Source organism: Lactuca serriola, chromosome 7 (genome assembly GCF_051521515.1).
Source record: "Lactuca serriola cultivar US96UC23 chromosome 7, Lser_US96UC23_V15, whole genome shotgun sequence".
Classification (NCBI taxonomy): Eukaryota; Viridiplantae; Streptophyta; class Magnoliopsida; order Asterales; family Asteraceae; genus Lactuca; species Lactuca serriola.
This window is the reverse complement of record NC_136414.1, coordinates 48,940,320-48,965,800: the sequence shown is the minus strand read 5'-3', so window position 1 is coordinate 48,965,800 and position 25,481 is coordinate 48,940,320. Positions and strand designations below refer to the sequence as shown.

Sequence of the window (25,481 nt, the reverse complement as noted above, 5' to 3'; positions counted from 1 at the left end):
CTCTTCATATTACCTAGGATCTATGGGTTAAAACCTCCATGGACTACCATGTTGTTTTAGCCCATCCTAAATAACCATAAGTTCCACACCATAAGAATGATTGATTTACCAAATCAATCCCCTTACATTTAATTAGTATCTTTTGATAACTAAATTAATTCCAAATTGATTCTTGATCAATACTAATTAAATAATATGATTTATTAATATATTAGAACTTATAATATATTAACAAATTATAAATAACCTCTTCTCAAAAGTCCATCCTATCAAATTGTCCTGGTGATATTCAACCTAAGTGGACCATACTACTCTCGGGTCAAGTACATACCAATTATAGTTATGGGCTTAGACACCTAATCCAACAGTCTCCCACTTGGATAAGCCTAATAACTATTATTGCAAGTACAACTCCACAACTTGACTAGCAATCGTAGCTCTTAAAAGCCGATGTCGAACTCTGACCTAGTCAATGACGTGTCCATTAGATAAGAGATCATATATTACTCAATTCTAGACATCATATGGACATGAGACATGGATCGTAATCATTCTCTCTGTCCATCTGTTGTTTTCAGATTTCCGATTTATGACGAACGACTATTTGAACAAATCAAACCAGTCCAGGATTGGCCAAACACTTAGGTTTGTCATCACTAAATCATCGAGAGGCCCACATATATTGCTTTTTATCCACATGGCGTAAAAGGAACGGATAAACTTCGACCCAAATGCTTTCTTGTACTTACTCATCAAAGTATACACAACAATATGTTTTATAACACCAAGTTACGGATGTGTTTATATATATATATCAATGTGAAACCGACTCGCAACTACAACTCACATGTCTTTATTTCAAGAATATAAGATATTATCGTCTCACAATCACTCGTGATAAAATCCATGGTGAGCGTGCGTTGAATCCAATACTCGAATCTTATTCCAGGAGTACTCATGAACATTGCAGCTATGTCTAAAACACTTAGACAAACTATAGACCCATTCATGACAGTCTTGCCTCAATACCTACTTCCAAAGTATGATTGACTGTGAATGGTTTGAATAACCTAGTTATTCGGGAAGTCAAAACATGCAAAGTGAAACACAAGAATAATTCTAATCCTATATAGCCCCAAAACTTTTGAGTGCCATATTGATTACTCATTATTCATTGTTTAATGTTTCGATTTATCAACTTAATACTTGAATTAAAACAATTGTTATGCCATGCTCCAAGCATGCACACTATGTTTGTCTATGATCCTTACTTTGTGAAATAGATCAATCGAAAAACATTTGAATGATGCTCATTTCAAAATTCCAAATCTTTATTGCAAGTGTAAGAATTCCAAATTCTTGTCACTGCAAAACTATCATGTAATGGAGCATTTGTAATGTCATGGTACCAAAAGTCACAAAGACTTGACCAACGATATTACAAAGCTTTCCACTGGAGATTGATAACAAAACAATTCCAAGGAAACAAAGTCTCAAATTCAAAGTACATTCCTTTGAACATCCTTCTTGCATAAAAGTTTCTAACTTTCTCATGTATTCTTAATCTCCAACTCCCAATATGGAAACATTCCATATCTTGCCATACGAAAACTCATTATTAATAAAATCTTGTCTATTCATAATAATGTCAATATGGTCCATGCATTACTATACTTCCAAATGTCCTTAAGCAACCAATCCCTGGCGAACCTTAGATTGTCCTTGACAATTGTTTAACCACTTTAGTCATATTCGGTTCTATTCCTTTTCCCTTTAAATGCCCTAGGTATTTGGAAAATTAGAACACGAGAATATTATAACATATGCAATTGATCCTATACCTGAAGCATATTGGATGTGATTCATAATGCTTAACATAAAGACATGATACTTGATCAGCCTTTTGCTATAATATTTCTATTTTCTATGTTCTCACAATTCGAATTATAAAGAGGGATATCGTAATCATAATCGAACTTTGAGAACGCAGTTAACATTTCCATATATAGAATTTCCTTATGTTGAACCATTCCAACATAGCATTCATATATATTTGACTAAATTTGATTAAAATCTCAATCTATTTTTTTTTAATTGAAATGAAGTATAAATTCCTCTCCCTTAATTATAGCGAAAACAACTTTCCAAACCTTGCAACTTTCTGAATTGAAACCTTTGTTTTCAATAATTAACATTGCTAACTTGCAACACTTACCATAATAATTATGCTCCCACTAGCATAATAATTATTATCTTACTAGCATAACACTTATGCTCCCACTAGCTTTGACATGTATTCAGAAATCAGCTGAACTTCTAGAAATCAATACTTATTGACTTCCTTACCAAAGTTCAGATTTCTGACACGAGATGCTTCAATAAGATTTTATCTAGGCTTCTCAACCTCATACACCTTTCCTTAGATAGCTCACATGTGTGTCTAAACAATTTTAGAACTTTCAATGATAAGTCTCAAATGTTTAGACCTTTTGCCATTTCTCACAATTCAAACTATGAAGAGGGATGTCGTAATCATAATCGAATTTGAGAATGCAAATATCACAATTGTTGTTTCCTTAAAATCTACTTAGTTAAAGCGTTTCTGCACAATCATTTTCATGAATTGGAGAGAAATCTTATGACACATAGATTTTTATGATGTATGTGTTCCTATCCATGTGAATTTGTCATAACCATAATCACAAGACAAGGTTAGTGACAAATCCAAACTCATATGGACTGAACTTGTTCAATCTTAATTTATTGCCACCTGGCACCACAAGGGCCTACCATTTCTTCCAGGTTGTTATGCAAACAATTAAGAACTCATAGAACTCACATACATAGTCAACTTTAACTGGAATGGGCACAAAAACAAGAATATGTCAACACAATAGGTTATAAACCTCAAGTTGTGTGCTAGTGTTTAATAATATGTTTACTCTTGATTAGTTCTTGAAACTTACAAGATCTTTAAGACTCCCACTAACCTCTTGACATATAAAATTCACTTTGTCAAGGAACATTACTTGACAAACAAATATTCAAGAGTTAGTTGGGTTTCTTATCAAGACAAACACTTCACACAATTGGCCTTAGTTGGTATTTGTCTTTACCAAGACATCACAACTTACCAATTTCAAATGTACAAGTGTAGAAAACATTTTACTCTACATTTGACAAGTGTTATAAACCTTTCTTAAGATTATGTCACTCAAGTTACAATCTTGGAGTATGACTCTAAGACATGTTTTTGGAACAAAGTATGACTCATCTTCTAGATTTAACCATTTCAACAATTCACGATTCCTCTTCATAGCCATACAAATGCACCAAGATATCCTTAGAGGATCAATTGTGACATGGTTTTCATAATCATTAAGATAATCATAAAACATGATACTCAAGTACTCTCCCATCTTTTCAAATTGGAGAAACTTTTATCTTTCTGCCTAATTTGATTATTCTCATTCGTTCTATCATACATTGAAATTTTCCAATGATTCAGAATTATACTTAAACTTGTAAGCATAACCATATTTACTAAATTTAGTAAATCATGACGAATAGTCTTATCGTTCTTTGTGGTGGACCTGACCAGCGCACACCTAGTGTACCCGATCCCCTAGTCCTTCACTTGACTCACATATACATGTGAACAAGGAATTAGTCTTAATTTCCTAAAGATGAAGGTTCTCATTCATCACACAATACAAGCTGCATGATTCCAAGTTTCTATCCTATTGAAACTTGGGTGATGAGAATCTTTCCTTATTTGGCAAATTCTCGACACTACCACAATCGAAAGAATCAAATCCATTTTCCAATATTGCTAGAAACATACATAAACATTAATTTTCACAAATGTCATTGCAAGGAAGCTTAAAATAAAATAAATTTCAAAAATTTTCTTTATTTATAAAAATTGCAGAAAACTTTTCCTTACAATGCAAATACAAGTGAAAACTATGTTATTGCAAATTTTAAGCAATCTATCATAACTCTTAAGCAGCAACTCAAAAATCCGATCATCGAACCATGCAATTGAAATCTATCTTCGCGATCAGATTCAACATACTCTTCCTTTAAGCTTCCTTTCTCTTCTTCGATCCTTCAAAACATCAAAATGTAATTACATTACATCATGTATTAAGGATCTCCAAATAGGAACTTAATAGAGTCAAACTTTTTGACTTTACCATCCTTATGATCCTTCAGGTAGATACGGCAGCTTCGCAACCAATGCTCCTTCTCTTGACAACAGAAACATATGGACTCTTTGGGAATAGTACACGAGACTATCTCAGACTTAGCCTTTCTCTTTACCATTTGGTCAAATGACTTGACCATGGTCGATCCCTTTCCATTGGGAAAAGAAAGCTTTTCTGGACTTTTAATGTTACCATTGTTAATGTCCATAGAAGTTTGGAGAGTAGATCTTCCAATCAAAATTGCTTTACCAGTGCGCCAAATCATTGCTGATTCGACAGCAACAAGAAAATATGTTAGATCAATAAGGGTCATGTCGTGATCTCCAATATAGTAGTCCTTAAAGGACCCGCTATATGACTTAGGAAGTGACTGAAGAACCCAGTCAACAACCAACTTCCTTGAGAGTTCAACACCCAACTCTCCCAGCTTGTCAATATGTAACTTCATATCCAAGACGTGAGCACATATAGACTTTCCTTCCTGCCAATTTTGAGTGACCTTGAAATTTTCAAATCTTTGAACTTGTGGGTTATGGAGAATAATTGGAGGAGGTAGAGGAAGTGAAGTATGATTTCCACTTCCACGATCCAATTGTGGAACATCATCTTCAAGAGGAAAGCTTATTCCAAAAGATTTAGGAAGACCATAGTTGTCTAAACTAGACATCTATAATGGGAGAAATTCAAGTTAGTTGATTTAAAGTCCTTAATATAACACCCAAATGAAAGATTAAGGCTAGGACCCAGCACAATATTTTACAATTCAGAAGAGAGAGATGTCATAGTCCAATTGCAAAATATCTGAAGGTAGGTAAATGACGATTTACCAATTTCCACCATGAAAAACGAAATTGATTATTAAGTTTTAAATGGATTGAAATTCCAAGATCCTTTGAGATTCATTGGAATTTTCCATGGCATGTTTAAATCTCGATTGTGCCCTTCAAGTTTGTGATTGGGATACCGATGATCACAAACAAGGTGTGAATAACCATGTAAATTAGCTTGATACACTAAATGTTACAACCACCTAATCAATGTGTCGGTTAACCGCACACGCTCCATTGATCTATGATTAACATCAAGCTACCATTTGCCACACACTGTTAGTCCCAGATTAGTGTGTCGGTTAACCACACACGCTCCACTAACGACTTAACAAGGTGCAAAGTGCAATTTCATGGGATAGCACCGCTTTCACGTTTTTCCTAAAGTAACAAAGATTGGGAATTTAATAAATGTTTAGTTACTTTATAATTATCATTATACTTATAATGAGAATTAGTGTCCTATCCTACCCGTTCGGCTAACGACCCTCCACCAGTCAAGGAAACGGTGAGTGAGAGTGGACACCCATTAAACTGCCATTTTATAGACAGTAACCTTATACCCCACTTATAGACCGACTTCGTGAACAAGGCCTACTAACGGTAAGACTGACTTTGTTCTTATATATATATATATATATATATATATATATATATATATATATATATATATATATATGTATATATATATTAAACCTATAATATTATAATAGTATAAGGGTTGAATTTTAAACTTTTAAAATTCTAGGGTTTGGAATTAAATGTTTCAAAAGTTAGACTTTACATTTACAAATTTCAAAACCCGAGGACAAGTTTTTGAAACTTGTCAAAACTTTTCATTTCTCTAACTTATAAGTTTAATGAGGTTTTTATGAAAAACTTTTCAAGTTTCATAACTTGAGGACAAGTTATGGAAGACCTTAAAACCATTTAAGATGTCTTTTAAAATGAGACTCTTGAAATTCCATGACTTGACGACAAGCTATGAAGTTTATAAAAAAACATTTATGAAAAAACTTTTCTTTTTCCATAACTTAAGGACAAATTATGGAATTCATAAAAGGCACTTAGATGAAATATTTCAATTAACACAATAATCAAATAATTTTTTTTTTATGATCTAGATTTAACTCATAAGTCAAGATAATTCATATTAACTATTGACAAGAAATTAGTCTAACATATAAACTAATACAAATCTTGAAACTATGACAATTATCTTTTAATTGGACAAGCATGATCATTACCTTATGAAAAAACACATTTCATGGTTCAAAAAACAGTTTGGGGGTAATGATCTTAATCCAATTTCTGGCCAAAAGTCGAAAATCTGCCCACTGGAGCACCAACTCGGCGAGTACATGAACTGGACTCGTCGAGTTGGCCAATTTATGAGGGGACTCAGTGAGTCACCCAGTGGACTCGACGAGTTCACTGGACAGAAGGCAGAAAATTCAATTTTTTTCACTTTGAAAACCAATAAAACATCAAGTATAATGGAAAACCATCCTAGACTCTGATACCACTGAAGGGTTTTAGTATACTACAACATCCTATAACGCACATAAAACCCTAAATGCTTTGGATCTACATTTTCTCTAAATATACATACAACCCTAAATACATGTGATCATATATATATATATATATATATATATATATATATATATATATATATATATATATATATATATATATAAGGTGACAATTGATGACAAGACACGATAAAAAAACACGAAACCAAACGAAAATGAGACGAAATTGAAATTCGAATTCGTGTTCTTGTTAGGTGTAAAAAACACGACGTCGTGTCGTGTCGTGTCGTGTTCGTGTTCAAAATTTGACACAAATTGACACGATTTAACATTTTTTGTCGTGTTTGTCCTGTTTTTCATGTTATGTATGAATAAATATTAATTAAATACATTAATTTTTATTTCATGTTATTTTTGTCGTGTCGTGTCGTGTTTGTCGTTTTTTAATCGGTTTGTTTTCGTGTTAGTTAAAAAACACGAGATCGTGTCGTGTCATGGTCGTGTTATATAAAACATTGTCGTATCGTGTCGTGTCAGACAAAAACACAACACGATGGCCCGATTTGCTACCCCTATATATATATATATATATATATATATATATATATATATATATATATATATATATATATATATATATATATATATATATATATGCAAATGAAAATTGTGTAAGAAACGGGTGAAATTTCTAAATTTGTCTAGAAGTAAACAACTTAAAGTTGAATTTTAAATAGAGTAAATTGCACGAATGATCCCTATGGTTTCAGATAATTTCTATGTTTGGTCAATAACTTATTTTTTTAACTCGGAAGGTTTATATTGTTTGTTTTTGTTGTGCTTGATCCCTGTTTTACATAAAAACACTATTTTGCGCTTAATTTTTTAATTTATTTTAATAAACACATCCTAACCCCACTTCCACCTCACATTACATTACTTTACATTCCCCACCATATTTAAATAAATTAAAAAATCAAGGAAAAAATAGTCTTTTTAGGTAAGATATAGACCAAACACGCAACAAAAACAAACTGTAGGGATCTTCCGAGTTAAAAAAATAAATTAAGAACCAAACGTGCAAATTAACCCAAGCCATAGGGATCATTCATTTAATTCACTCTTTTAAATAAGATACAAAACTATGTAGCTTGTGTATTTACCAAAGTGCCCTTGAGGTACGAGGGTTCATCTTGCACGCCGTTAAGTCCACAATTTCAAGGGCTCAACACAGCCATTCCGTAGGTATTGGAGGGAAGACAGGAAGCCTTCCTTCGAATTCCGTAACTGTACAGGTCGATTAACACATATGCAGGGTTTCTCTAGGGTTTAACGATTTCCCCTTCTCTTTCACCCACTGTGACACATCTTTAATCCCATATATCAACTAATCAACAGATCCCAAATGGGTCGTTCTAACGCTACTAAACTTGTCTCATGGCTTGCTCGTCGCTCCCTCTCTCACAATCACGTATGCCTCTCTCTCTCTCTCTCTCTCTCTCTCTCGATATGTATATATATGTATTGTACGTTTACAGATATGTAAATTCATCGATGGGGTGTATTCAATTTGTTACTTATTTGTTCATGGTTGCTGTAATTGGACATTTGCAGCTGAATGAATCGTTGGTTAATGGAGGAGGTTATAGAAAGTTTGGTTCATCATCACAGATCAGGATTTCAAACGCTCCCAATAAGAAAAATGGTAGCTTTCATCAAAAAAGAAAAAGCATTCTGATATCCGTTTATCATCATCATTTTAATTATTACTTGATTAAGGAGGGATCATTTTTTTTCCTGTAAAACAGCAGTCAATCCAAGATATTGGTCGACTCATTCAACAGTTAATGTCAATCCTGGCTCCAAAAGATCCATTCATGGCACTGGTAATTTGTAATGCCTTTAATTTTCGATTAAATCATATCAAATTTTGAATCTTTTTTAGCAAATTAGCTCACTTGATTTACACTTTTCAATGTAGAAGATTGAGAGGTTGTGGTTTTATTTACAGCCCTTTAACTTTTTCTTACTTTTACCAGCATTTATGGCTGCAAAAGATTACTATGATACCCTTGGAGTGAGTAAGAATGCAACATCTTCAGAAATCAAGAAAGCATATTATGGGGTTTGTATCTTTCTTAAAATTTTTTATTTCTTCTTTTAAGTTGTAAGTGCCATGATTACTAAGTGATTATCCTTTGAAATCGACATTTCTAGCTAGCAAAGAAGTGGCATCCAGATGCCAACAAGGATGACCCACAAGCTGAAACTAGATTTCAAGAAATATCAAAAGCATACGAGGTTTAAACTCTTAATCTTTATCAACTTTATGATTTTCTATAAATAATTTCATAAGAATGTTTGAAGTCAAGAAACTTTTCAAGACTCTCACTTATATATTCACAGGTTCTGAAAGACGAGGATAAAAGAGGAGATTATGACCAGGTTCACATATGCAGTTTCTCTTATAAAATACTTACTATATTATATGTCATCTCTTGTTTAGATTGCTTTTTGTGGTATACTAGGTTCTTCTTTGTTAGTTCCATGTTTCATTCTTTTGCTGTATTTTTTGTTCTATAGCTTGGCCATGAAACTTATGAAGCAAGTGTTAATGGTGGTGGAGGTGGTCCAGATGCTTCTCAATGGGGTGGTGGCAATCCTTTCCAAGACCTTGGTGATGTAAGCTTTTTTTGACACTAACTATCAGTCTGTTTGGCAAAACTAGCTGGTAGCTGGAAGCTGTAGCTTTTATTTGTGTAGAAGTGCTTAGCAAAAGTAGTTGTTAGCTTTTAAAAGTGTGAAATTACATAAAACCAAAAGTTAAAAGCTCCCAAAAGCTACTTTTTGGATTTAGAGCTTTTTGTTTAAAATAAAAGCTAAAAGCTCCTACTACCAAACAAATCTTTTTCTTTTCTTTGAGCTTTTCTCTTAAAAGCTTTGTCTGAATTATTGAATCATTCATAATATTGATTGTTTCATGATTTAAAAGTTTTGTTAATAAACAATTTCATTTGTTGGATTTATCAGATATTTGGTTTTGGCCCATTTGCTAGGAACTTTAGTGGCAAAGATGTTAAGGTATTTTATCTTTTTCATCATTTTATGGTTTTCTTTATGCAGTTGACTAGTCAACTCACCTGAACTCTTTCCTTTTGTTTATTCCCATTTTCCATAGGTTTCTGTTGAGCTTTCTTTCATGGAAGCTGTGCAAGGATGCACCAAAAATATAGTTTTCAATACTGAATTGCCTTGTGATTCTTGTGGTATGAAAATCACATTTTTTTTCTCCCATTTTATTACACTTGGAAATGTTTTTTTATTTAATTTTTTTTTATTGTGGTTAAATGTAGGTGGAACTGGTATACCTCCTGGAACAAAGCCTGAAACATGTAGGAGGTGTAAAGGAGCAGGAATGGTTGGTGTTTGTATAATTTAGTTTTATAATTATTTTAATCAGAAAAAAAATAAATGTTTTTACTTTTTAGTAAATAATACTAAAATCTGGTTTTGGTTTATTAACAGACAATGAGTCAAACAGGTCCATTTAGAATCCAAATCACTTGCCCTCAATGTGGTGGAAGTGGAAAATATGTCAAGGTATGTAATACGTTGCCTTTCTCTACTAGAAAACTAACGAGGGGTAAATACGTAAATTATAAAATTTTCAAACTACAATGCTGTAATGAGAAAAAAAAAAGGAAGATGAAAGTTTGACTTTTGAGGTTGGTTGGAGTATAGAATCTATGCAAGTCATGCAATGGTCAAAGAGTTGTGAGTGGACAAAAATCTGTCAAATTAAACATCATGCCAGGTATCTTTTTTTTTGAAATAAATAATTTTATAATCAATAAAAATAACAAAAGGAAATAATTTATTTGGTGTTTGTAAAATATTTAGGAGTGGATACAAATGAAGAAATAAAAATGTCTAGAAGTGGTGGAGCAGATCCAGATGGCAACCAGCCTGGTGACCTTTATGTTATGATAAAAGTAACTTTAAAAATATATATATATATATATATATATATATATATATATATATATATATATATATAATTTATAATTTTTTTTTGATTTATTTGTGTGTATTTATATTCTTTTGTTAATGTTATGTTTTTTTTATGAAGGTGAGAGAAGATTCTACTTTTAGACGAGAAGGGGCCCACATTCATGTTAATGCTCCCTTGAATATCACTCAGGTAATTTAATTTTAATTCATACACAAAATGATGCTTTCTTTTCAACAGAATGCAAGAAATAATATTTTATTGAATTATAAATATTTCAAATTATAATATTCTAATAAGAAAAAAATATGAAAAGTATAATTGGATTTGTGATTTTAATTTTATGCAGGCAGTTTTGGGAGGAACTATTCAGGTTCCAACATTAACAGGCGATGTTGTTCTTAAGGTATTTTAAAAGTGTCTCAACATAAATTTTTTATTTAAATTTTTTTAAAACTATTGTTATATATAAAAAAATTTTATATGTAGGTTCGTGCAGGAACCCAACCAGGGCAAAAAGTAGTATTGAAGGGAAAAGGTGAGAGATTATATATCATTTGTTACAAAATGTAGTTTTTTAAAATAATGTGTTTATTTATTTATTTTTTAATTGTTGAAACAAAATTGTATTGTTTTTTGTTTCTATTTTAGGGATTAAAACTAGAACCTCATATTCATATGGAGATCAATATGTGCACTTCAATGTTAGCATCCCAACGTATGTTTTCTTGCTTCCTCTATATACATTTTTGAGTTTTATTATGTTTTAGTTTTTACTCATTATATATTGTTGACTCTTATTTTTTTATATATATTTTTTTATGTATATGCTATTCAGGAGCTTAACAGAGAGACAACGTGAGTTAATGGAGGAATTTGCAAAAGTAGAAAATGGTGAAGAAGATGAGAAGCAAGTTGCTGCTGTTGGCCAATAGTGGTTGTGATGACTGATGATTGCCTTTGGAAGATTTGGAAATAAAAAAAAAAAAGAAAAAAAAAACTATAATTTATTACTCGTTTTTTCTTTCTCTTATAACATACGTGAGTTTTGATGGGAGTGATCTCTATTATATAGAAAAGAGTTTTTGATGTATAATCATTGTGGTTTTGAAACTATTTTATTGTTAGATATTGGATGAATAACCAAGAAAACATGTATTCTTGTAAACTAGAAGCTACTTTGTGGCATTTGATTAAATCATAATTTATTTTCAAATGGAATATGATTTGATAATGTGAATATCTGTAAATATTTTAATAGTATCGAATGCTTGAATGTGTTAACTTTTTCTAACGATCTCTTAGACATGTAAAAAAGTTGAGTATTTGTGATATTGATGCTCATTAATGTGATATGATATTGTTAAGGTGAAAAGGCTGTCAATTAGTGAGATGATCGGATGTGCATAATGTGAGATTTAGGATACATTGGAGTTGAAGATGGTTTCAATGAAATAAATGTTGTACACAAGTAACTTGATTGTGAGTTCCGTGAACTCAATATCAAATTTGCCGACATATTGAGGTTGGACAAGACTAAAAAGTAAAGAATGTTTCCATATTGATGTTTGAAAACGACTCCAAAGGTTAGAGAAGAAACAAATGGTTGATAAAGTTGTTATGACATTGAGTGTGAAGGGTGTCAAGATTAATTTGACTTTTGAGCATGGTTTCAGTAAAAGTGTTTGATGATCGACATATGGAAGCGGACTAGAAACAAACAAAAGAACAACCGAGTGTATGCGTTGGCCACATGCATGTTTTGGAGCCATACATCTTTGTTTTGATTTTGGATGAGAGCTTTTGTGAGATTTAGGGAGGAATATATCTTGTATGTCTTTTGAATATGACATTGTCTTAATGGTTTGGTGGCAGAGAATAGGAGTGAGTTGAATACTACATTGAATATTTGGAGGATTTGTTTCATATCGAATATCCATAATGTTATGATAAAATATATTTGGTGCAATTTAAGCATAGAACTTGATGTCGATGGAGTAGAAGCCTATTTAGGAAATGGTTACATATCGATAATGTTATGATAAAATATATTTGGTGCAATTTAAGCATAGAGCTTAATGCCGATGGAGTAGAAGCCTATTTAGGGGTTTTTTTTTTTTTTTTTTTTTTTTTTTTTTTTTTTTTTTTGGAGAGAGAGAGAGAGAGAGGACATAACCCACCACTTTTAGGCATGGTGATTAAAGTAAAGGAGCGACTAAAAATTGTGCAACAAGAAGTTTCCATTGAAACGAAGGAAAAATTCTACAATATGGCAACAAGGCCATGACTAAATAAAACTAATAGGAGAGTGGAAGTTTCAGTAATGAGGATGCTTTGATGGACATGTGATAAAACAATGTTGGACAAGATACTCAATGCGTGATAAGAGATGAAATGTATGTTGTATCTATCTCCAATGCATTTATAGAAGGAAGATTTAAGGTGTGTGCGTACGTTATAATAGATGAGGAAGTAGGAACAAAACAAGAGGTTGATGGAGAAGGAAGTGGAAAGATAGTTTTTAGGTTAGACATGAAAGATAGTTTTTAATAAAATATCTTATATTCTTGAAACCGAGATGTGTGAGTTGTATTCTGCAAGTCGGTTGGACATTGATAATATGTAAACGCACCAGTAACTTGGTGTTATAAAACATATTGTTGTGTGTGATTTGATGAGTAGGTACAAGCGAGCATTTGAGTCGAAGTTTATCCGTTCCTTTTACCCAAAGTGGGATAAAAGCGATATCTGTGGGCCCCTCGATGATTTAGTGATGACACCCTAAGCGCTTGGCCAAGCCGGGACTAAGTTGATGTGTTCAATTGTAGTCTGTTGTCAGTCGTCATAAATTGAAAATTAGGAAACAACATATAGACAGAGAGAATGATTTAAACCCATGTCTCAGTCTATTCGATATTTAGAATGGAGGAATATACGATCCCTTATCTAAAGGACGCATTAGTGATAAAATTAGAGTTGACAACGGCTTTTGAAAGCTACGATTGCTGATCAGGTTCTGTAGTCATATGCAAAATAGTTATTAGACTTATCCAAGTGGGAGACTGTTGGATTAGGTGTCTAAGCCCATAACTATTTTGGTATGTACTTGATCCAATTACGAGCATGGTCCTTTTGGGTTGTCTTTACCATAGCAACTGATAGGATGAATTAAGGAGAAAGAGGATTAATTATGATTTATTAATATATTATGTGAATAATATATTAAAGGAGAAATCATATTGTTTAATTAATATTAGTCAAGAATTAATTAAGAATTAGTTTTGTGACTAAAAGAGATTAATTAAATAAAGGGGACTGATATTGTAATTACAAGATAGTTGCATAAATGGGCTAATTGACTCCATAGAAGTTGGAGTGGACAAAATCTACAGGGAAATTAAACCCATTAGAATTCTTCCAAGGCTTCTAAGGAGGGAGTATATGGGCTGCTTGGAGATTAAGCAGTCAAATTAGGGTTTTCTTGTTTGATAACCCTAATAGCCTAACTATATAAGGAACCCCTAAGGCCCAAAAAAAACGTGTGGAAGTAATCCCTAAGGGTTCTTGGACGTTTTGTGCCTCCTCCTCCTTCTCTTAAGTCATCTTGTTGCTCATGGTGTTTGTGACTCCATTAGAGGTGCAACATTTGAGGGACTAGGCTTTCAGAAGTCAGTTACAAGAAGGATTCAAATTGTAATTGCTACATAAAAATCAAGGTAAGATCTAAACCCTATTCTTATGTTAATATCGATTATTACATGTTAGATCTAGGGTTTATGAGCTTTGGATGATTATTGCATGTTCATTAGACAAACTAGTTCCAAAGCTTTAGGGTTTGCATGTACACCATATGATTGATGTAGTGCTCAAAACCCATCAACGAGAACCTTCATTTTGTTAAAGAGCCATTAGAGATAATGGACAGGGAAGTGAAGTGAACTAAACAAAGCCGTATTCCTATTGTGAAGGTTCGATTGATTCTCTAGTTCTTAGTGACTACTCTCGAATGAATTTCGGGACGAAATTTCCTCTAATGGGGGGATGATGTCACAACTAGCAATTCTGATTTATGATTGTATGCATACACAACACTCTTTTTATGTAACATAATTGAAATGGACTATGTTAAGTCAAAGATGAACATATTTTGGATGCTCACTAAGCAAAAACATGTGAGATATTGTAACAACACAAATTTAAATGCCAAGAGAGACCAAAAGTGACCAAAAATATAAAATCTTTTGTTTTTCATTTTGGAAATTCGGCCATGGAACACCATGACCGAGCATACTTTGTTTTGGTCACTTAAAAACCGAAATCCCCCACTAAATGGGCCTTACAAGACCGAATTCCCCATATGAGCCCAACACAAAACCGAATTTCATAAATATATATACACACATATATGGACTGAATTCTCTATTATTAACACAATATAGACCGATTTCATCATTTCCAAAGTCTCAAAACCAAATTCTATTTGAATTGGGATATTTATTATGTGTTCGGTCGACAATAGGAACTTCCATTGAGATTACATTTGTTTATTATATTTTCTGTATGTAAAGTTGTCATGGAAAAACAAAAATCGGCCTTACCTTAATTTAATTATTATGTGTTCGGTCAAAATGATGAACTTCCAGTGAAATATCCATTTGTTTAATAGAGTTTAGTACAAAAGGTGCCTTGGAAATCAAATTCGGCCTTATCCCTTATTATCCACCGAATTTCAATGCCAATATCCCAAATACCTAACATGCATCCATGCCACTTCTATATTTTAAAACCCATGAATTGGAGACTTATTCAAGTCATTACACTCTCCTTCCCTTCTCTCATTTCCTCTCTTCTCTCATTTCCTCTCTGATACTCTATCCATTTTCAAACTATCTCAAGAACAAGGGTGTAGTTCTTCAAATAGTGTAACATCCCAAAATTCAAGGTCAAAAATTTCGTTTTAATTAAGTTATTACATAAAACCATCAGTATAAAAACATTCATAATAGTATCTCGTGTCAAACTAAAGTGTCAATATTCAAAACATATTATCATAAAACCATATCAGAGTGTAATCCCAAAGATCTCATGTGCGGAAAACATAGTGTGATGCGCTGCGATCAAGCCGGCTCCTTTCCTTTAAACACGAAGTACCTGAAACCAAAACTGAAAACCGTAAGCACGAAGCTTAGTGAGTTCCCCCATCATACCACATACTATACAATCATATAATGAACAACTAGGAGATACGGGTCTCGCCCACACTCATGGAGGTACGGGCCTCGCCCACACTCCGCTAGCTGGGAGATACGGGCCTAGCCCGCACTCCACTATCTCTGAGATACGGGCCTTGCCCACACTCAGCTACTAAACCATAACATGCAAGTATATACAATCATATACTAAACAGTTAGGAGGTACGAGCCTCGCCCACACTCATGGAGGTACGGGCCTCGCCCACACTCCACTATCTTTGAGATACGGGCCTTGCCCACACTCAGCTACTATCACAAATATCATAACACAAACATACTATCAGACATACCTGGGGTGTCCGAACTACCCTTCAGTCCTAACAACCGAACTTGGGGACTATTCCCCTCCTACTACCACTATCACATATAACATATCATGCCAACATATAAACATATCATCACATGCTGTTAGACATATCTGGGGTGTCTGACCTACCCTTCGGTCCTAACAACCGAACTCTACTACTATCACATATAACATATCATGCCAGCATATAACATATCAGGTAGTAGCAAACCTAGATGATATCACAAAGACAATCATCTAACATACAACTCCTACTGGTGGGCCGGCATTATGGCCGTAGACCCACCGCTACTGGAAGGTAACTCACCTCACACTGCTGAAGTCCCGTAGACACAATCCCACACTGCTGAAGTCCCGCAGACTCAACCCCAGCTGCTGGATGACAGATTCCCGATCTGTCAATATCAAAACATCACCCAATTAATAATTGGGTCCCACTACATAACCATAAACACTTACTTTGGATAATTACATTACCCCAAGCTTGGCTTATTCAAGCCCAAGGCCCAATCCGTAGGCCCAAAGTCAACTAGGAAATCAAAGCCCAACACATGGCCTAATTTTCCAAATTGGGCCTAGGCCTACACATAGTCTCATTTTGAGGCCCAACATCATATAATCATTAAGGCCCAAACTATGGCCCATATATGGCCCAATTTTCTAAATTAGGCCCAAGCCCCTTACATGGGCCTTACCCTAGGCCCATTAAATTATTCTAGTCTAATTGCTTGACTTTGGATGGCCCATTAATAACCCGATCATCAAGGCCCAAAATGAAGGCCCAACAATAAACCCAAGTGAAATTAGGGTTTCCTATAAAATGATGATTAGGGTTAAGTTTCCTACTTAACCCATTAAGGATTAAGTCCATTATCGCTTAGATTAATCTTGCCAAAGTTTATTATTTAATATCTCAAGTTATTAAATAATTCTCGTGTGCTTCCCGATTAATTCTCAAAAATTAGAGTTTAATTGGCATTAGTGTTTTCCAACCCAAAGACTAACCCATTTATTAACTTGTTGGGCTTCTAGATCAATTAGGGCTTTATTGGTCCTATTAGGCCCACTAGAATATCATTAAGCCCATTGGAGTTTTCACTAAGCCCATTAGGCTTTTATTATTAGTCCATAGAGCCTTGCCCCCTTCATATAACAATCATTTTAGCCCAATAAGCCCAAATTCGTTACTCACACTTTTATGGAGCCGACTAAGGCAAACCTAGTTTCAAAAAAGAAAAGAGATTCAAACAGCCGCATACCTCTTAATATCGATGTTCACCAAGAGCTTCTTCATCTCGTAATCGGCATCCTCCTTCCGCTCCGACGATATCAACTTCTCTAGTGACATCAGCTCCTCCTCCGATGCCTTCTTACTTGAGACGTTATCCTCTCCAGCAACCTCGAAATAATCTGAGCACCCTATCTGATGTGGGGGTCTTTAGATGCGTATCTCAAAAACGTGAACGATCAATGGAAATTGCCCTGCTCCAATGCTTCTTCTAACTGCTTTGACTTGAATTTGTTAGCTTGGTAACAGGTCAGACATGGCGGTTGCATCCCTTCTAAACAAATTGATGATAGCCCATCTGAATAAGTCAGACACGATGGCCTTGAACCCAGAAGCAACACCCCTTTAGGAGCCCTTAGTTGCTATCTAATTCTCTCTCTCTCTCTCTCTCTCTCTCTCTCTCTGGTTGCTTCCGACGAGATCTGAGGCTGATGATGAAACACAATGATGGCAGCTTCACCCTCAATCTCAATGATTCATTGTGTGGCGCATCCTTCAAACCCTAGTCCCGCTACAATAGTATATATAAGAAATTGTGGTCGGACATCCAATTGCCTTCCAGGAGACGTGCTTCTCGCACGATAGAAAAAGAGAAGGAAAACAGATCATGTCGGGTAGCAGGGGAGGAAGAAAACGCAGAGCCACAATCCGGCAGTTATGGTCCCTTGGGTTTAGCCTTATGACAAAATCTACCCTATATGTAAATAACTCCTTAAAGATGATTTCTTCATATTTACAATTTAAACCCTCTACTTATATGCTTAACTTTGTACTTACTAACTATTGTTTTACTTTATTTATTATCAATGTTAAATATCAAAATCTATTAAGTTTGTATTTTAACATTTATTATTTATTTCACTTAGCCTTCTAATACCATAAAATTCGCTAAACCCATTTTTTAAAAGGCAATAAATAAATATGACGAAACAAGAATAGGGGATTACAAATAACTTCATCATCTAAGTGATTTTTGTTTCTTGGTAAGTACTTCTACAGACTCCTTGTGCTCTTACACTTATTTGTGTTCATTTCATCCCATTTACACACAAAATTTTGTATGTATGATTCTTCATAAGGTGTTAGAAACTTTAAGTGTACTTCAAGGGAAAATCTTAGAGTTTTGGCTTACAAACTCTACTCCACACTTCAAATCTTCCACAAAAACGCCCAAGGTGAGCTTTATACTCCCTTATTTTCATGTTTTCTACTTTTATGGGGGGAATACAAGCTTAGTTTTGTGTTAGATCTTAGTATTTATGCTTGCATGTGTATATTTTCATGCTATTGTGTGTAAAATGCTATAAACTCTTGATAAACCTCCATGAACTCGAGATTTCATCATGTATTGAAGTGATTACAAAATAAATTACATTATGTAGCTTCATAAAATAGTTGGACATAATAAACATGTTTATAAAGTTGTCATGGAACTAAAAGATAATACAAGAAAGGACCTTATTTGTCAAATAATTGAAAAATGGGCTAAACATATTATTTTTGAATAAAATGGATCTTTTATGTTATTTTCGGTACTTTTGAACTAAAATGGACATTTTTGATGAAATGGACCAAGTATGACAAATTTCATTTAAAATGGGCCAAGAATGTCATTTTTACTAAAAATGGGCCTAACATGTCATTTTAGCACAAATTGGTCTAAAATGTCCATTTTTGTTTACAAATGGGCTTCTTACAACATTTTACCCTAATTGGGCCGATTGCTCTCATTATATTTTTGGGCCCTTGTGGCCTATTTACATGCTTGTTGAGGCTAATAAACTAAAACATACACGAAAACAATATACATTGTGCAATTCAATATTCGTGTAAGTTCAGTTAAGGCTCTTGTGAGACATTTCGTTAGACACTTATTGAGTGTACAACCGTAGCCTGTAGTTATAACCAAAGTCTCTTGGAAGGAGAGCGAGAGTTTGTGTATAAATATATACATGGGTGACTCCTCCACACCTGAGTTGTTCGCTGTAGTTAGACTAGGGCAGTCTAGGGTGACAAACCTTACCTTAAACAATTCGACGCCTGAAAAACGTCAAGACAGACGAACTAGTCATTATCAAGTATGGTTATAACGACTCACATAGAGAATAACAACGGTACAAACATACAAGAATACACATACTATACTCTTGATACATTGTACGAAACAATACATTTACTTCATTACTCGAGTCTTATGGGTTTTAAGACTACAACACTTTTATCAACAGAAAACATCGGGTTTCTAGAAACTACTTACTACACACTACAATTTTTCAAACAACAGAAAATATAGGATTTTCTGGAATACTCTCTTTTCATATATTGTCAGAAACAAAACACACATGGTATAGTACAAGATTTGAAACAAAAATTACAAACCATTTTTACAGAAGATATCGGATTTTCTGGTCTTTACAAAGTGATACAAAGTTTCCATACAAATACGCTTATGAACTCACCAACATTTTATATGTTGACGCTTTTCAAAATTGCTTGTATTGTCAGGAACTCAGTAAACAGGTATAAGAGCCTTGGATTACTGGATATTTTGCTGCATTTTGGAAATTTCTTGCTAATGTCACTTTTGTTGTAATATGTGAACAAATATACTATGTAAAACAATGTAAGTTTGTATTTCAATGTATGATGTGTGGATTGCTGTGTTTCATTTATATACAATTGTGACGATACTACACAATGATATCATCCGCCTCCAGACGTTTCCACCATTTTGATCTGGGGGTGTGACATATTACACTAATATGGTTGTTATAACCATTTAAAAAAGGTAATACTGTTTTAATGTTGTCTACATTAGGTCCCTAAGGTCTTTTTTTTTTTTGTATATATTACACTAACATGATTGTTATACCCGTTTGAAGAGGGCTAATAAAGTTTTAATTTTGTCCACATTATGTCCTATTTTTAATATTTTTATCATTTCATCTAAATTATTTACAATTTATATTAGTATTTAGTTAGATGGTTTTATCATTTTATCTTCTCATTTTAGTCGCTCATTCATCATAACCACGGTTTCAATTGAAATGTTACATGACAATTTTTTTGTCATTATTACAAAAAAAATAATAAATAACTAATAATAATCAAAGTCTTAATGATTAAGGCTATGTTTGACCCACCACAACTAACTGAAACGATACAAATATTAAAAATAGGGACCTTTCAATTGAAACCGTGGTTGTGGTGAATGGACAACTAAAATGAAAAGATGAAATGATGAAGCCATCTAACTATAAATTGTAAAAGAGTTAGATGAAATGATAAAAATAATAAAAATAGGGACATAATCTGGACAAAATTAAAACAATATTACCCCTTCTTAAAACGCTTATAACAATCATGTATAAAAAAGACCTTAGAAACCTACTATTGACAAAATTAAAACCTTATTATTATTTTTTATATGGTTATAACAACTATATTGGTGTAATATATAGAAAAAAAAAATCCTAAGGACCTAATGTGAACAAAGTTAATATGTTATTATCCTCCTAGGTCATTAACCATAACTTTATCACTATGCTTCAAACATTATATAACTTGTGAATCGATAGACATAGATTTATTTTTCAGTTTTAAACTTATAGCTATTTTAAGACAATGATTTCGATCCGACCTTATGATTATTATTATCCAAAAAAAAAGTATCGTATGTAAAATCTTGATCATAACAAACTTACTTTTAGATATACTTATTTTACATTAAATATAATATAATGTTTTCTTAAATATAATTTGGCCAGAGGTATGGATGAGTAGATGAGAATGTAAGTAGATGGTTAAAAAAAAAGGCTAATTCTGTTCCATCCTGTGATTCAAATTTCAAAATGTTAAAATGCTCAAATTTCAATTTGTTTCAAAAATTAAGAAGATTTGAATTTTGTTCTAAAGTTACCAAAATATAGATGTGAACTAAGGGTATAATCGGTAATTAAGGTTTAAGAGCTATACCTAACTCATCACCGTCACCAATTCGTCCTAGGTTTATTGTAGAAACATTTCAAAAGTAAAGTTTTGATTTTTCGAACAGGAACAGATTACAGACACAGAGAGCGAGAGAGATGAAGCAGCCGATGATGCCGAATCCAATGATGTCTTCTTCGTTTCCTCCTACAAACATCACCACCGATCAGATCCAAAAGGTTCAATTCTTTCCTTTCATTTTCCCTTATCTTCTTGTTTGTATTTCTTTTCGATTTTCAAGTTATGTTGTTTCCACCTGAAACGAGTTTTGAATTCGCGAATTCTAATTTAGGAAGTTAGGGTTTCTTGTTATTTGTTGGTGGAACAGTGTATTCAATCCATTGTTCGTGATTGTATGAACTTAGTGCAAATATGGAGACATCGATGAGTTCCATATTAAGTAAAAAAATGAATGATTTGAATGCTTATTTGATTGTCAAATTGGGTAAAAGTAAAACAATCTACTTGGGAATTTACGAATTGAATAAGTTTCTTCTTTAAACTTCTTTACACAATTTAAATACTTTACGAGCTAGGAAGAGCATGCTACTCCATACCTTGATCTTCAAGAACAAAACAAACAGATACCTTTCTATCATTATCTCGCTTCCCCTTTTTCTCATGAATTTGAGCTCGAATATTTTGATGAACATGGGACGGAATGCTTCCGGCATTCCTTATGGACAATATATTTGCTTATATGTTATATACTGAAAGTTGAATGTTGTTTTGAATGGATATTTGCAGTTCCTTGATGAAAACAAGCAACTAATTATAGCAATAATGAACAACCAAAATCTTGGAAAGCTTGCTGAATGTGCCCAGTGAGTACCCAAACCTAAAACAATATCAATCATAAAAATAATAGTTTTATATACAAAACTATATTAAAAAAAAAAACTGGTTATATGTTAATATATTATAGGTACCAAGCTCTACTCCAAAAAAATTTGATGTATCTAGCAGCCATTGCAGATGCTCAACCACCTACACCTACACCAACACCAAATATCTCATCTCAGGTCCTTTCTATTCCCTATGCCTCCATTTATAACAGTCTTGTACTGTGTTTGACATGCATTGAACTATGACCCAAACTGATGTCAATGGAACAAAAATTGCAACTTTTTGTCCCGCCCAAAAATACGGGGAAACGACTTGCTCTCCATCTCCCGTCTGTGCAAAAAGACGTAAATGCCCTCCTTATCCTCCTCATCGAAAATAGCCATAGAAAGCTTGTCCAGTCTGCCCTAGCCCATCCAGTCATGTCCCGTGTTACACACGGGACAAGATTGGGCTAGACTGGACAAGCTTTCTAGGGCTTTTTTCGATGAGGAGGATGAGGAGGGTATTTATGTCTTTTTGCACAGACTGGAGATCGAGAGCGAGTCGTTGCCCCGTATTTTTGGGCGGGACAAAAAGTTGCAATTTTTATTCCATTGACATCAGTTTCGGTCATAGTCCAATGCATGTCAAACACAGTACAAGGCCGCCATGTTTTTTGAGAAATGACTTGTAAATTTTTTGTTTTTATGATAATTTGCAGATGGGCCCGGTTCCACATCCAGGGATGCCACAGCAAGGTGGATTTTACATGGCGCAGCAGCACCCTCAGGCGGCTGTAATGGCGGCTCAGCCACCTTCTGGTTTTCCACAACCGATGCCTGGTATGCAATTTAACAGCCCACAGGCTATTCAAGGGCAGATGGGCGGGAGGTCCGGTGGGCCGCCAAGCTCAGCCGCTAGTGATGTCTGGAGAGGAAGCATGCAAGATGGTGGTGGTGGTGCTGCTGCTGATGGTGGTAAGGATGGTCATGCTGGCGGTGGACCTGAGGAAGCAAAGTAAAAAAAAACAAAGTTGAGTTGTGTTAGTGTGTGTTGTTGTGGATAGTAGGTTGGTCTGTTTACGGTAGAACTAGAACCTTAATTTGTGACATGTAGTCAAGTTCATGAGCATATTGAACTTTCTTTTTTATTAAATAGTGTTTGGGTAACTTGTTGTCTTGAGGATTCAAAGTCTTCAACCACCGAAACTTTTACCTTGCAATCATCAACAAAATCGTAATTAATTCATTAATCCAATCCATTTGCTTGGTAAGTATCCCCACTTTGTTGAGGCCAAGTGGGCCCAATCGGAGAACAATTTAGAAATCTTAGAGAACACATATGTGCACTACACCTGAGAAGGGACTCCAAGAATGTTGAGAGTAACATTTTTTTTTTTCAAAATAAACTCCACCACCATGTAAATGGCATGCAAAATCATTGGTTCTAAACCTTTGTGGCATTTACAAGGAAAGTTGCAGCATTCTCCACTATTCATAGATTCAAGAAGAACAAAGAGACCACCAAGATGCTTAATCTCAATTCTTGGGCAGCCTTCAGCCTCCATGAAAGCTATAACATTCAACAAATCCGATAAGGTAGACACTTCCTCGACAAGTCCTATTCAACCAATCTATGCTACCAAGTGAGGTGTGAGGGAGACATATGTGATGGTGTATATTTGTGTTTGATATACGTGTGTGTATTCTTGGCCCAAGGGTATAACCTGGCTGTTCTTTATTGTATGTTCTTATATATTCTGAATTAATGAGAAGAGGATTTTTACGGGGTGTGCAAAAAAACTGCAAAACCGAAAAACCGAGCCGAACCGGCCGATCCGAAACCGAAAAAAACCGAAACTTAAATAAACCGAAACCGAAAAAATCAGATATCAGCGGGTCGATTTTGGTTTGGATACTTTGTTATCCGCGGATAACCGAACCGCTTAATATATATATATATATATATATATATATATATATATATATATATATATATATATATATATATATATATAATATTCATTTCCATTGAACTTTTAGCCATATCCCAAACAAAAATCATGATTGGCAATTCCAATTTTACACCTCTACATTATGTTTTCTTGTATTTTTATTTTTATATTTATTATACCAATTATAATGTATGTTATTTGATCTTCATTATGTTTTTATAACTCTTCGACTTAGTAAGTTTTTGAAAGAAATCGTTGGAATGGAGTTTGTAATTTTGATTGTATTTGATTTTTTGTATTTAGCGGATACCCGTGAACCGAACCGTGGTTACCCGCCTTTATACGGTTCGATTCGGTTCTTTTTTTTTTTTCCCTAATTCAGTTCGGTTTCGGTTAGTGCACATGAAGTACCCGCCCCGTGATGACGGTTCACAATTTTATTAGTATCCGAACCGAGCCGCCCCATTAACACCCCTAGAAAATAACAAATTACATGGTACTAGAGCATATATAATCTTTCCTTTCTCTTTCTAAATTATCTCTTTCATTCTCGGCTCTAATCCTAGCCATCGTGACCAAATTGGTGACCTTCCCCATCTTTCTTTATCCTCTTGTCATCATTCTCATAATGTCTACTCACACTAAACAACCATAAGGAATTACGAAGAACAAATGAAAAAAAATCCCATTAGTCTAGGTTCATTTTTATCCCAAATTGTATTAAATTAGGTATCAACGAAGGAAAGGAACGACCCAAGAATGATGAGCGGGAATATGAAAGTTTTGGGGAAAAAACGACGCTTAGGTTCCTTCAATATCACAGACATTGATTACGATTTAAGCATGGGAACAAATTAATGATGCCAGCAAAATATCAAATCACCGTCAAGCTCCTTGCCAATGATTTCCTTTCATTCTTTGCTTAAATAAAAAAAAAATCATTCATCTGAAACCCTTCTGTAACGTCCCAAAAATAAGACCCAAAAATTTCATTTTAAATTAATAAAACCAATATCCCAAAAACATTATCATAAAAATCCAAATAAAACAAATGTATCAATCATCATATTATAGCAGAGTAAATCACAAAATGCGAAACAATGTGGTGTGTGCTCTTCAATCATCTCGGACTCTTCCCTTTAGAACCAGAAGTATCTGAAACATAAACTGAAAACCGTAAACACAAAGTTTAGTGAGTTCCCCAACATACCACATACCATACATAATCAAACACATAACGAACCCCGCCCAATGAGTGTATCGGAACCTGCCCACACTCGCATAAC

At 33.9% G+C, this 25,481-nt stretch overlaps 2 protein-coding genes across 4 annotated transcripts; both read left to right on the top strand.

Moving 5' to 3' along the window:
• The first annotated feature begins 7,775 nt into the window (after positions 1 to 7,775).
• Positions 7,776 to 11,818, top strand: LOC145063000 (chaperone protein dnaJ GFA2, mitochondrial-like). Of its 3 annotated transcripts, XM_079010596.1 has the most exons (19): positions 7,776 to 7,868; positions 7,972 to 8,044; positions 8,188 to 8,278; positions 8,382 to 8,459; positions 8,613 to 8,698; positions 8,791 to 8,874; positions 8,980 to 9,018; positions 9,157 to 9,255; positions 9,604 to 9,654; positions 9,752 to 9,839; positions 9,927 to 9,991; positions 10,099 to 10,173; positions 10,315 to 10,387; positions 10,474 to 10,565; positions 10,703 to 10,774; positions 10,932 to 10,988; positions 11,072 to 11,120; positions 11,234 to 11,300; positions 11,421 to 11,818. In XM_079010596.1, exons 2-19 carry the CDS (start codon positions 7,979 to 7,981, stop codon positions 11,515 to 11,517), a joined length of 1,329 nt encoding a protein of 442 aa, XP_078866722.1. In that variant the 5' UTR covers positions 7,776 to 7,868; positions 7,972 to 7,978; the 3' UTR covers positions 11,518 to 11,818. The 3 variants fall into 3 exon arrangements, with proteins under 3 accessions (XP_078866722.1, XP_078866723.1, XP_078866721.1); XM_079010597.1 differs by having other exon boundaries at positions 7,786 to 8,044; positions 8,385 to 8,459; XM_079010595.1 differs by having other exon boundaries at positions 7,787 to 8,044.
• Positions 11,819 to 21,421: 9,603 nt separating this feature from the next.
• LOC145063173 (GRF1-interacting factor 2-like) lies at positions 21,422 to 23,410 on the top strand. The gene is made up of 4 exons (XM_079010757.1): positions 21,422 to 21,595; positions 22,164 to 22,240; positions 22,342 to 22,438; positions 22,963 to 23,410. The coding sequence occupies exons 1-4, from the start codon at positions 21,515 to 21,517 to the stop codon at positions 23,260 to 23,262; spliced, it is 555 nt and encodes a 184-aa protein (XP_078866883.1). The 5' UTR covers positions 21,422 to 21,514; the 3' UTR covers positions 23,263 to 23,410.
• The last annotated feature ends 2,071 nt before the right edge of the window (positions 23,411 to 25,481 follow it).